This window comes from Tiliqua scincoides, chromosome 6 (genome assembly GCF_035046505.1).
Source record: "Tiliqua scincoides isolate rTilSci1 chromosome 6, rTilSci1.hap2, whole genome shotgun sequence".
NCBI classification, from domain to species: domain Eukaryota; kingdom Metazoa; phylum Chordata; class Lepidosauria; order Squamata; family Scincidae; genus Tiliqua; species Tiliqua scincoides.
Window position 1 is genome coordinate 80,186,040 of NC_089826.1, and position 14,062 is coordinate 80,200,101.

Genomic DNA, 14,062 nt, shown 5'->3' on the forward strand with positions numbered 1-14,062 from the left:
GAACTGCTGTTTTATGCTCTTTTATTCTGACTCTTCTGACTACTGTTTTTATGGGTTCTGCTAATGTGTTTTTTAATATGTTTTTATCTGTGAAATTATGTTTTAATTTGTTTTATATGTTGTTAGCCGCCCTGGGTCCCTTTTTGGGAGAAGGGCGGGATAAAAATAAAGTTTTATTATTATTATTATTATTATTATTATTATTATTATTATTATTATTATTATTATTATTATTATTATTATTATTTAAGTTAAGTCTGGGTCATTGGCACTGGAGTTGTAGTGAAAACTGGAAACTTTTTAAATTGCATGTTTAGTTCTCTTGTGTGCATTTGTATTTAGCCCTTTGGATTATAGCTCTTGACTTTATTGAGGAGACCGTACTCAAGGTAAGTGTTGAATTATCAATTTCAATAAGTATGATCTGATTGGCAAGATTACAAATACTCCATTGGACTATTGAGTCTTGCTATACACAGAAAGTTTACAGAATAAAAGTTCACTTTTTATTTAATTCGTGTTTTTATTATGCTATTTTTTCCCCATAGATCTTCCTCAGAACTGTGATCCTAACATTCCTCTAGTTGCTCAGGAATTAATGAAAAAGATGATCCGTCAATTTGCAATTGAATATATTTCAAAAAGTAGTAAAATGCAAGAAAATAGAAACGGTTCATCATCTGAAATGAGTCTGATACGTAAAAGTATCCAAATGAACCAAACTGAAAATTCACTTCAGGAAGAACAGGATAGCCCTCTAGACCTCACTGTGAACCGAACACAAGAGAATACTCAGCAAGGTAAATCTCTTTTATTGTTGTTCATGATTGGTAATCAGCATATCTGTGTGTGTGTGTGTGTGTGTGTGTGTGTATAAAATATCCAAAATAATCTATACAAAATAATTTTCAGCAGATTAGATAGTAGTTTTTAAAAGGTGGATGCTTCCATCCAGATATCATGCATGGATATGTTGCATGCATGCCTGCCCCTCTAATTTGAATAAATTTCAGGACGTAAATTGCTTTTGTATAATAAAGGCCTATATCCTAACCCCCTTTGGTTCATGACCATTCCCATCCCCCTGTAGTCCTGGAGCCCTTCAGAGAATGGAGCCCTCCAGAGCAGTTTCTTGGGGCATGCAGTGGGCTGTCAGGCCAGTGAGGGTACAAGGAATTTTGCTTCATTTGTATACCACAGCTTTGGGTGTGCAAAGCCCTTCATGTAACTTATTATCATATACCTTACAACAAAGATGGTGATAGAACAGTTTTGTAAGGTAAGTGTGATTATTTCATATTGTAACTAGAGACCCAAGGCTCAGACGTCACCTAGTGAGTTCACAGCAGTGGTGGAATTCAAGCTGGGGAAATCCTGATTTGTAGTTCAGAGTTGTAGCCACTACAGTACAGTGGGTCTCTGTGCCTTTGTCTGTACATATTGTACACCATTGAAGTGAGTGGAGCTCTTGGGCTAGGGAACTTCATTGTGCAGATCCGAGGGTCCCTACATGTGAACAGTTGCTGAAGCAAGCAGTTGAGGCAGAAAGCAATTGCTGCAGCCTTCTAAACAATCCCTGAGAAGGTGAGCATGTTTCTTCTGCCTTAGTCCTCCACTGACTTGCACTGCCCTTGGATTTTAGAGCTCAGTTTAGTTGCAGTGGGGAAGCAAGATTCTTTTACTTAGGGTGCAAACCTAACCCCTTATGTCAGTGCTTTCCTGCACTGGCATAGCGGTGCCAATGGAACATGTGCTGCATCCTGCAGTTGGGTGTCACTAACGGAGGCCTCCTCAAAGTAAGGGAATGTTTGTTCCCTTACTTCAGAGCTGCATTGCCCTTATGTCAATGCTGGAAAGCACTGACATAAGGGGTTAGGATTGCGCCCTAATTCTTCTAGTCACAGCACAAGAAAAACAATGGGTTTTATTTCCTTACTGCTGGTTATTCTTCACTGAGATACAACCCCTTCCAAGGTAAAGATCTTCTTACTTTTCCCTGGCTTTACTTTTTCGCAGGCCTTTTAAATTGCTGTAGAAAGTATTATCTGCTTTGTTCTCCTGATGATTCTTAGTTTTTGTGTTCTGAGTTTTAAGCTTTGTGAACTGCCCTGAGTACTAATGTGTTGAAGTGCTGGATATAAATCTATCAAATACATCTTCTGCCTGGTAGACATTCAGTGCGGGCAGCTGGTCCTGGCCAAGCATAACTGGCTGGGCTGGATCATGTTGAAAAGCAGTGTTGAAGAGAGGAGTGTTGAAAAGTAACGAATCTTGTCACATTTTAAAAGGTGTATTTGTTGTATGCCTCTCCTGTATCCAAGGTTGTTGTTGTTGTTATTATTATTAATAACAATATTTATATACCGCTTTTCAACTAAAATTCACAAAGCGGTTTACAGAGAAAAATCAAATAACTAAATGGCTCCCTGTCCCAAAAGGGCTCACAATCTAAAAAGATGCAAAGGAATACCAGCAGACAGCCACTAGAACAGACAGTGCTGGGGTGAGATGGGCCAGTTACTCTCCCCCTGCTAAAAAAAGGAGCACCCACTTGAAAAAGTGCCTCTTATCCAATTAGCAGGGGCAATTGGAATAAGGGGCAAAATGGAATATAATTTTTCTTCATGTAGGTATGTTGACCTTTTTTAAAAAATTACAGGTGGGGCCTTGATACCCACAAGGGATCCGTTCTCATATCCCCCACAGATACTGAGAACCATGAATAATCATATCCGCGATCTTCGGTCCTTTAAGCCTTCTGAAGGGGACCAGAGCTGTAAAGGCCTTTCCAAAGTCCACAGAGACTGCACATCCGCCTCCGGTCTCTGTGGGCTTTAGAATGGCCGTTTTGGCAAAAAAAAAAAAAGCTACTTCTGATTTCCTGAGGGAAATCAGAAGTGATGCTTTTATGTCATATAAGGAATTGCGTTTTTTTTTTACTGAAAAGGCTGTTTGGAAGCTCTCAGAGGCCATGGGCAGACAAGCTCAGCTCCGTTTGCCTCCGGAAGACTCAGGTGGGGCCAGGTCTGGTTCATCATGGGTCTGGGGGATGCACAGTCCCCAGATTTGGAGGCCCACATGTATTGTTTTTCTTATCTTAGGTATTGTGACTCTGTTCACTGTTTTGTGGCCATTTATTTTAAAAAGTGGTTTTAAAATTTTATTAAATTGTCATTTGAGTAAATAATGTCCATCTGATTTCCGAGGCATATATAATACAAAGTAGCAAATATAACCTATTCTGCTACAGTAAGAGATTTCTTAAGAAGAGCATAGCAGCAGCACCACCACTGGAAAATTGGATAGGATTGGCCTGAATTCTTTAAAATGGGGCATTCAAAAATGACATACCCTAAATGCAGATTGCTGTGATACAGTCAAGTCTACCACCTCATTCTGTGTGGTCAAGCCTTGAAAATGGAATGCTGGGGGCTGTAGTTGGACATGGTGATAGCCTCATCAGAGAGACAAACAAATTGGTGTATTTTGCCCTCTGACCCTGTCAACTGGTAATTGCACTTTGGCACTTGTGGGATTAGATAGATCATTTCCAAAATCCAACAGACAGCATTACAATTTTGTTGTTACAGAAGAAACTTACATTCTCTATTACAATAGGGGATGGAGTGCTAGATCTCTCTACAAAGAAGACAAGCTTGGAACAGACAACATATGATGGATCATGTTCTGAAAATTCAGTGTCTGGGTAAGCAATGTACAGTATTATTTTCTGTTTGTTTTAAAGATAATAAATTGAAAAAGACAGATTTCTTTTATAACCTCTTCTGTAATGTTGTGCTGACACACACAGTTATTTTGCTTTTGCTGAGAGTTTTCCACTCATAATTGTGTGTTTGTGTATAACTCATATGTTTCATTTTGTGTTTTTCTTTTTTCTGTTAAAGAAAAGTTATCAGAACAATCACCAAACTTTAGTTCATGTTACTAAAAGTGAACTGAAAACTTAATTGCACAATGCAGCAAGGGGAAGTAGGCAGTAAAAGAAAATTTATTCTGTATGGCTTAGCAACTTTCCAATTGAGACAAAAGAAAATATTTACTTATAAAACCTTTAATTAGTAAGAAGTTAAAAACAGCTATTATCCTTTCTGCTTATAATGAGAGAGAGAGAGAGAGCTCTTGATGACCATTCCTGCATTTTGTTTTCGCCTCTGGTATGTGGTGGCATGCTGCTAAGATACCCATTTATTAATGAGATGATTAATGTGCTGAAATGTACTATTAACTGAACTAATGTGAAATAACAAAAGTTTTGATTTTGGCATCCTTCCATCCACGAACCATAGCAGGCTGTTTTTGTCACTTGGGCCTTTTTTGCAAATGTAGTATTATAAACAGTCCAGTAATATTATTTGTTGACATAATTTAAAATGTGCTTGTTTTTCTATATACCTGTGAGAAACATCTGAACTTTTAACTTAAAATGAGGGTAGAAATAACTCTTAAAACGTAATTGCAAAATTAAAAAAAATATAGTTGGATGTTTATGATACCTGTTAGTAGCTGCAACCGAGTTTCTATGCGGGGGTTGACTCTTTTATTACTTGTTTAGCGGTAACGTCACGTTTCTACTAACAAAACTCCTTTAGGATGGGGGCATTCAATGGATGTTAATTGTGTAAAGAAAAGTTTTTAAGTGTTGCTCTGCAAGCATCTGTCAAAAAGGAATTGCAAGCAGATGAGAATGTTATCAAATACTGAGCTAGGACTTAAAGTTCTTGGAAGGGCTGCTGTAGAAGCTGGGGTATCATTTTTGACACATGGTCCTACCAGAACTGTAGCATTTGCTATGGTAATCAATAGCTACCACAACTCAAAGACTTAAAAGTATCAGAAGCAGTGATGTTACCTAAGCAAGGAGTATAATAAAGGAGTGGACCCTTCCCTTCCATAGCTGTGTGAGAGTCTCTCATGCATCAGTTCACCATCGTTTCATTCCATCCATCCAGGAGACTCCACAGACACAGAGAGGACTATGTGGAAAGAAGTGCTGAGTTTGCAGATGGTTTGCTCTCAAAAGCGTTGAAAGACATTCAGTCCGGAGCACTGGACATTAATAAAGCAGGCATACTTTATGGCATACCTCAAAAAACTTTACTTCTCCACTTAGAAGCCTTACCAGCAGGAAAGCCTGCACCCTTTAAAAACAAAACTCGAGATTTCAATGACACTTATTCTTACAAAGACAGTAAAGAAACATGTGCAGTGCTGCAAAAAGTAGCCTTGTGGGCAAAAGCTCAAGCAGAGCGCACAGAAAAAAGTAAACTCAGCCTACTTGAAACCTCAGAATTAAGATTCCCAACAGCTTCCAGTTACCTCCACCAGTTAACTCTACAAAGAATGGTCACTCAGTTTAAAGAAAAAAGCGAAAATGTACAATTTGAAACATCAACTCCAACTGTGCAGTTAAAAATTCCTCAACTGAGAATCAATACTGTGTCCAAACAGTCTGATAGTGCTGGACTTCTGGATGTCATGTACCATGTTTCCAAAACCTCATCGGTCTTAGAAGGATCAGCTCTTCAGAAATTGAAAAGTATACTCCCTAAACAGAACAGAATTGAATGTTCTGCATCTGTAACTCAGTCAGGCGTTGACTCCTACTTTCTTCATGGGGACCTCTCTCCTTTGTGTCTTAATGCTAAGAATGGAATGGTTGATGGCACCTCTGAGTCCACCGAAGATGTCTTGGATCGCAAGGATAACAAGCAGCCAAGGAAAAAACGTGGTCGCTACCGGCAGTACGACCATGAAATAATGGAGGAGGCTATCACAATGGTAATGAGTGGAAAAATGAGTGTTTCCAAAGCACAAGGAATATATGGGGTACCTCACAGCACTTTAGAATACAAAGTTAAAGAAAGATCTGGAACACTGAAGACTCCTCCGAAGAAGAAGCTCCGATTACCAGACACTGGGTTGTTTAATATGACAGATTCAGGGACTGGCACCTGCAAAAATAGCAGCAAGCCTATGTAGTTTTGTTAACTGTGCGTGTGTGTGTGTGTTGCGTGTGCATGTGGGTGCGTGTGCATTCGTGTGTATGTGTGTGTGTGCATGTGGATGCACACATGAGAAACACAAAACGTTCATTTAGACAGGAGACATGAAATTTTACAGTTCAGAAACCACATACATGCCTTTTTGAAGAATAATTTTATTCAGGGTTTTCACTGTGGACAAAATGATAGAATCAATCACTTAAATGTGATAGTTTGTATTTAATATAATCCTTGTACAAATAAGTGAAAAATTCAGGTTTTATTTAGTAGTCAATAGCATAAAATGTTTGGAATAACATGTATTTGTCATGTGAAACATTATTTTTTATGATGAAGAGCAACCCTAACTATTCAATAATCCATCTTATTAAGGAAGGACATGATTAATGCTTTGAAGACATTTATGCCTCTTGGAATATTTTCAGAAGTTGCAAGTAACCGAAAATATACAAATCAAGGGAAATGGAGGACATCTGTAGTTTCTTAACATGGAAACTAACACGAAGTATTAGTTGAACATAGAAAGTTCTATGGCAGAGAAAGTACATCAAAGCTAAACATCTATATAAAACATTTCATTTTAAAAAGCGTGTGTTAGGTATAAAACTGGGTTCTTATTTTATTGTTGGTTTAGCAAGAAATTGGTGTTTACAAAATATATACTTGTGAAAACTGACAAATTTAGTGTAGCTATAGAATGATTAACTATTAAATAAGATGGAATACTAAAGGCATAAAATAACTTCCTTTAGTGTGGAAAATAAGCTAACTTGTAAGGGTTAAAGATGAAAGTTGGAATGCAGATTAGAGCATGTTCATGTGCACAGAATGAGCTTGAGAATGGTTATTTTGGTTTCAATGTGCTGGTTGGTTAGTTGGTGTTATGACTACTTATGTTTATTTTAAGGATTGTGGAACACTCCTACTGAAAAACCTCACTGTAACAGTAATGTATTTGCTGCTGTGACATTTCAAAACTTCTTCAGTTTATCAAAATGAACATCAGGTTTTCATTTTGGTGGGCCGAAACATCATCACTTTGCTAATAACCAAATTTGCAGTTCAGGGTCTTGATAGAAATACAGATTTAAAACAGTTAAACTGTTTTGAACTTTCAGTGCTAGAAATCCTTTATATATTTACTATTTCAAAGCTGGGCAGTTCATTTTAAATATTTAACTTTTCATAGAACCTCAGAGGACCAGTTACCTTTAGATTACAGTTTTTAAATGAACTTTGAAGTATTCACATTAGATATGATCCTCCCCTCCAGAGCGATCCATAGAGTTTATAGATATCTGTTGCTCTACTCTCCATCATCAAGATACATATGAGCAGTGGACCAGGGCAGCCTGAGGGGTGGGAGTATTGCCTCCCATATCCCTTCCCCAACATTAAGTCAAATTGCACAAACTCTGAGGCTCATGCAATTTGAACTAGCTTGGAGGGGGGCTGTAAGGGCATATAGAAGGCACAGATAACTTTGTATTCCTGATGCTGGTCCTTTGTGTATATGGGAAGCAGAGCAACAGGGAACCCATGGGGGGGGGGGTCCCTGTGTGGGCAGAAAGCATGCTCACTTAGGGAAGGTTTATACTCTTTGAATTTTATATACTATGTAACTTGGGTATACTATCAAACCATATATCATATGAATAAGGATGGCCATTCCCTTTTTCATTTAAAATAACTAAAAACTAGATTTTTATGGAAAAGCTTAACATTTCCAGAAGCTTTATCTATTTTGCCTGAACACAGTCGAACTTACATTTTGTGTATAATTACATTATATAGACTGTGGATTATAACAACTAAATTTACATGTAATTACTTTTTGAAGTATGCTGTACAACTGAGTTTGGTAGTATTTCATAATAAACTAGAAAGAGAAATCAGCTCTTTCTTACTGAACTTTTGCTATTAGAATGACTATAGTTCAGAATAAAGGAAACACAACCATGTTATCCGCTTACCAACTCTTTGGTTTCTTAGAACTTTGCTGAATCATTTTCAGCTCAATTACATATTAGGAAGTAAATCCTTTTTAAAGAAAATACTGTATCCAGTTAAGAGAACAACAAACATCAGGTGTCAAGGTCATCTTTAATTTTAAAGAACTAAGCCATAATTTTGTCAGGATTAGACTTACTAATTTATATCTTTCCCCAGTAACAAGATTAAAGATTTCACACTTTTTCTAAAACTGTGATTATTGGGATGTAACATCATTGCTTGAAACATTAGGTTGGGATCCAAACGACTTCATACAGTGTTCTGTGTATTCTATCAAACTTTTTCCACCTGGTCTTCATGGTGCAGTTCCTTGTTTCGCCTGAAAAGTTGTCCCTGGTAGTCAGTGCACCCTCTAGATCAATTTGTGGTGTGGCATGGAATTGGTGGAATGCCACAGGGGTGTTCCTGCTCATGCACAAGACTCTTTGGATTCCAGCCTCCTTTATTTCTCAAGCAGTAAATTTTAGTCAGAACTACAGTATATCAAAGACAAGTTACAGTACACTTTTTTAATATCATTTAAAAGGTGGCCTGACCAAAAAGTGACAGGATTCATAAAATCAGGGATCATTTTGCTATTGACTTTAACAGTGGTAGTTTTGTATGTAATATTATAATTAATTTTCAGCATTTTAGTACCTGTATTTATTTTTGGTCAGAAATAGTATATTAAAATATTTTTTGATAGTTTGTAGATAATGCTCAACCTGTAAGTTTTAAAAAGAAATGTAATTATTTCTAATGAATAGGCTGAACCTTTGATTATACAACTGAGGAAAGGCAGGGAAATACATAGGCTCCCCTTATCCATCCCTTATGTATTCAGTTATAGTTTAAATTTTAATTTTGAAGTACTTTTTAAATTCAGTTACCAGTCGCTACTTAGAAATTGACAAGTTTCTGAAAATTCATATTTCAGCATACTTTTAAATGAAGGTGAAAGCAAGCCCTACCTGCTTTCTACTTATTTGAATGTTTCTCAAGTATTTTATATTAAAAAAAAACAGTGCCTCTGTTTTTAGAACTACTGCTCAGTAAAGTTGTTAAAACCATTTCTGGTAGCTAATGACTATTTTATATTAAATTAAATTGTATATTAACTTTAGTGAGACTGATTTTTTTTAGTTGTTTACAGTACAAATACCTGTATTTGTTTTGGGTTTTTTTATTGCAGTATTTCCATTGTTGCAGTAATTTAGTAAAACTCTGTGGCTGCCTTGATTTTTGACAGATTTTGTTAATAACTGATTTCTAGGCAATTAGTTCTATTTATGCATAAATCAATTGCACTATAATTCATGAATTATTTATTACAATATTTTCTAATGAATTTCATGTATTTGTCTTGTGTTGTAAACGTACTGTAATTCTGTTTCCTCTTTGTGTTGTTATATTTCTAAATCTGATTGTATGGATTTGTTACTGTGTTTCTATGTTGTAATTTTTAGTAAAGCACTTCAATGCTTTTGCACATAAATTTACAACACTGATGTGTGATTGATTTGCTCATTCAGTAAAAAAACAAACAAATCTTTATATTGGCTCATTTGATTTACTCTATGGGCATAACAGCATTGGTGTAACGATGTAATAGTAAAATGGATGGTTTTTTAAATGCACTGAATAATAAAACAAGTATTTGATGTATATAATATGGGGCACCATCCTCCTGCACATTCGTTTCAGTGGGGTTTGTACTGGTGAACTTCCTGATGGATTGTGCCCGTGTTGTTAGGATTAAGGCTGCTCGAAATATATAGTGGAAAAATGTGGACAAAAGCAAGTAGAATGTTTTCATAATCATGTTTCTGCTTACAGTGTTAATTTGGTCACTAGTAGGATTCAGTGTTTGTACAGAGAACTAGTATGGAAAACTGAGCAGAAAAGCTCAACTATGCCTTTTATGCATGATGTGTGTATATTGCACCTGCTGAAGCTGCCCCTGCAAACCACAATCCCTAATCAAAATCATCACTACAAATCTCTTTTTTAAAAGTTCTTCACTATTCTGGGTGCCTTAATAACATCAAACATGTCTTGTGCACTTGACAATTACAATTTGAATGAGGAATTATTTGACATGGAAAACTGCAAACAATTTTTATGTATGTACTTGCAGAGATAATTTATACTGTAGAAGTAAGAACATGCTTTCATACTAAGCTAATCTGTATTGATTAGCTCTACAGGTTAACAGACTACATTTTGAAAATCAAAAGTTAGGTATAAAGATATTTATCCCCTGGTAACCCAACCATTGGAAGCATGCATTGGATTTTTCTACAGGTTTTCAGTGAAAGGAGAGCTTGCCTATCATTGTACGAATGAGTTGTACAAGGGTGGACCTAGACATCCTTTTAGCAGATATATGTTCCTAGCCCCCATTTGTCAAGGTAATGGGAATGTGGGGATCAGGTAGCCTTACAGGAGAAGATCAGCGGGCGCTCTGTCCCTACCAATTTACTCCAACAAATTCCCTACACTGGTGTGTGTTCCCTTTGCTAGGCTATTGTTCAATTTTGGAGCCTGACTGGGAGGGGGAATAAAGTAAAATGGTCATGGGCCATATTTGAGAGAGAATTGGTATGGAAGGGAAGAACCTTCTACCTGCTCATTTTTTCATGCAAATGCCATAAGGGGAACATGACACTGAGAATGCAGTTGCCCATTGCAATGCATAGTTTCACCCTTAACACAGCCTTTTTGCAGGGATTTTCTCTGCTTTTTCTGGGTCTTCTGCTACCAAGTGCAAATTAGAAGAGTCTTGAATTTTCATTAGAACAGTTACATCCTGGTCTTCAAAAAATTATTTGAATTAATAGATGAGTAGATTTGTGACCATAAAATTCCTGCTGTATCAGATGAATATCCATTTAGTCTACACTCATGCTTCTAGTAGTGACCAGATAGATACCTCTAGAAAGTTCAGAAGCAGGACATGTAATCTAATGGCCCTTCTGCTGTTGCCTCCCAGCAACTGGAATTCAGAGACAAACTTCTGAATATGGAGGTAGCACATAGCAGTCATGATTAATATCCATTGATAATCCTTCATGAATTCGTCCAGTGCCTCTTAAAAGCCATATTGAGTGGTGTATATTACCACATCTTATGGCTGCAAATTCTGTACATTAATTGTACACTGTTAAGAAGTACAGGTACTTCCATTGATCTGTCCTGAATCTCTCTGCCAGTCAGTTTTGTGGATATTGAAGGAATATAAAGATAATCTACTTTACTAAATACCACAGAGCGCTGTGAACATTTTTGCTATACAATCAGTACTAGTAGCAGCAGTACCAGTTTCAGTGAAAGATCCAAACTTGGAACAGTTTCATGGCACTTTGCTGTTGTTGATATACTGTAGTTGCATATTAGCATATGCATACATATAAAATTGCTTTACACTGAATTAAACCATTGTTCTATCTAGTATAATATTGCCTATTCTGACTTGTACCAGTCCTCCAAAGTCTTTGGTGGAGATCTTTGCCAGCCCTCTTATCTGAAAGACTTTATCTGAAGATGATGAGAATTTATAATACTGTACCACTGACCTTCCTGAGTGTGGGCTTTTGATTGACTTATTCAGAGCAACCTGAGCCCCTATAAGAATCTGCTCTATCTTTCGTAATCTGGAAGGATACTAACATTTCTTGTAGTTTTTCTTGTAGAAAGTATATATTTCTTCTTATCTAGAAGCTAAGAGTGGGATAATATGAAGCTATGGGGCAATAAAGTAATTTTTAGTCTAGCAAGACTATGCAAGTTTTATATTGGTTTTATATGTGCTGTGATAAAGCACATGGGTTTAAAGCTCTCTTTTTTCCTGCATTCCACAAGGCTAGAACTGTTAATACTAAACCTTTATTTAAAAAAAGAATCCAGTAGGATGAACAGCTTAGTGTCATGTTCAGAGTTTGGTGATGTGTTTTTGAATATACATACTTTTCTGAAACAGAATTCTATTATTTCTTTCAATCAGCACTTCAAATATTATTGATAGCTATTAATGACTGAGGCTTCATTCAGCAATTTTGTTCATAAATCTATATTCTGCTATAGGCTGTAATAAACTTTTCAGTTGAATTAATGATTAGGTAAGTAGCAACAATTTGTAATGTAGTTGATGGGAGAAGAGTATTTCACTGGTTATTTTAGTTGAAGTTTTGTTTAGGAGTAGAGCCTGACATTTAAAGGAATTTGTGTTGATTTCCTAATATATTTTTGCCTTGCTTTTATTATAGGCTGAAATACAAATATAAAAGACACTGGGTGTCACCTCCAATTCATTGACTAAGTGGTACAATGCCTTGAGGATGATACCCAGGTTACATAAATTTGCCCCTGTACACCAAGAGTTTTTCCATTCATTGAAATGAAACAAAATAGTCTGCTTAAGAAAAGGATCGCATGCAGAGAGTTCCTTCTACTCTTGAAGTGAATTTGAAAATATTTGATTGAACAAGATACTCAGGCCCAAAAGGCACAAATTTGTGTCTTTGGCAAACAAATTTTAAAAAGACGGGTCTTAATCTTTAAGAACAGTACCTGCAATCAATTAGCAGATTAACAACCCAATCCTATGCATGTCTACTCAGAAGTAAGTCCCATTAGAGTCAGTGGGGCTTACTCCCAGGAAAGTGTGGCTAGGATTGGGCTGTAAATTAATCATTTCAGCAATATATGGCAACTCAGTGTGTGGTTGGTCTGTGGAACTCCTTGCCACAGGATGTGGTGATGGCATCTGGCCTGGATGCCTTTAAAAGGGAATTGGACAAGTTTCTGGGTTACGGGTTACAAGCCATGATGTGTATGTGCAACCTCCTGATTTTAGAAATGGGCTATGCCAGATGCAAGGGAGGGCACCAGGATGAGGTTATCTGATGTGCTCCCTGGGGCATTTGGTGGGGCTGCTGTGAGATACAGGAAGCTGGACTAGATGGGCCTATGGCCTGATCCAGTGGGGCTGTTCTTATGAGCACCTTTAGATAATAATGCTTTCATGGGAGTTAGGCTGTAATCCTATGAAGGCTTACCTGGGTGTAAGCCCCATTGAACCTAATGGGACTTACTTCTGAGTAGACATGCTAGAATTGCACTGTAGAGATTTAAACTTTATTTAAAAGATTTATATGCCACTCTTCTGGTGCTCAAAGTGGTGTACAACAGAAATAAAATATATAGCAAGTAAAACATCTGAATAAAAAGCATGTGCAATTACAGCATTGTTTTACTAAACACAACAGGACACAAAAGCAGGGGCTATATTTCTGATTCCACTTAAATTTTCCTATGTTAAATTGAATATTTAATTTAATATTGGTGTCCTTGATCCTAAAAATCCACTTAGGTACACCCTCATGTCTGACAAATGCAAATTTATGATTTCTGCTGCATGCTGTGGGTGGCTGCCAACTATTCATAATTTCTTCCTGTGCTGTGTGTATCCACAGCACAATGTAAATATGGACAAAAGTGTACTTGTAGGTACATATGATTTTTCATGAAGCAGCAGTAGTTGTGTAGGAAATTTTGCCTTGTGTGAAGCAGTCCAGAATCCCATCAACTTCAAATTAATTTAGGTATGGTTAAAATGTACTGAACTTTACAACTGAGTGTGCAATTGTACAAGCATTCCTCTCTTCCCCCCCCATATCTGTGGGCTATGTGTTCCCCCCACAGATATAGAAACCATGGATAAAAGGGGACCCTATAAAAACATTCAAAAATCCCTCATTGTGCCCCTCCGTTGCGCAAATTGCTTATCTGTTTCAGATTGAAATCTTCCTGTCACTCTTCCTGGTCTCCTGACTCTGCAAAATGAAAGAAGGAGGCAGCAGAAGCACTTACAGGAATTGAGACAGAGGGCTGAGAAAAATGTGATGCTTATTATAGAATTTAAACAGCTTAGGGTTGCTTTTCAGCCCTCTGCCTTGCTTCCTCTGAGCCTCTTCCATGTTACAGTCAGCAAAGAGCCAGGAGAACAAGAAGAGAGGTGGGAGGGCTGAAATCTGAAGCAGACC

At 37.1% G+C, this 14,062-nt stretch overlaps 1 protein-coding gene across 2 annotated transcripts in view; it reads left to right on the top strand.

Annotated features, from left to right (window-relative positions):
* The window catches only part of LOC136655949 (ligand-dependent nuclear receptor corepressor-like protein), a 48,726-nt gene extending 39,467 nt beyond the window's left edge, over nucleotides 1–9,259 (top strand). The window contains exons 5-7 of one of the 2 annotated variants that reach the window (XM_066632704.1): nucleotides 549–800; nucleotides 3,619–3,706; nucleotides 4,971–9,259. In XM_066632704.1, coding sequence (XP_066488801.1) covers nucleotides 549–800; nucleotides 3,619–3,706; nucleotides 4,971–6,000 — 1,370 coding nt within the window. In that variant the 3' untranslated portion in view covers nucleotides 6,001–9,259. The remainder of the gene's footprint in view (nucleotides 1–548; nucleotides 801–3,618; nucleotides 3,707–4,970) is intronic. The other variant, XM_066632705.1, reaches the window with a different exon arrangement.
* The last annotated feature ends 4,803 nt before the right edge of the window (nucleotides 9,260–14,062 follow it).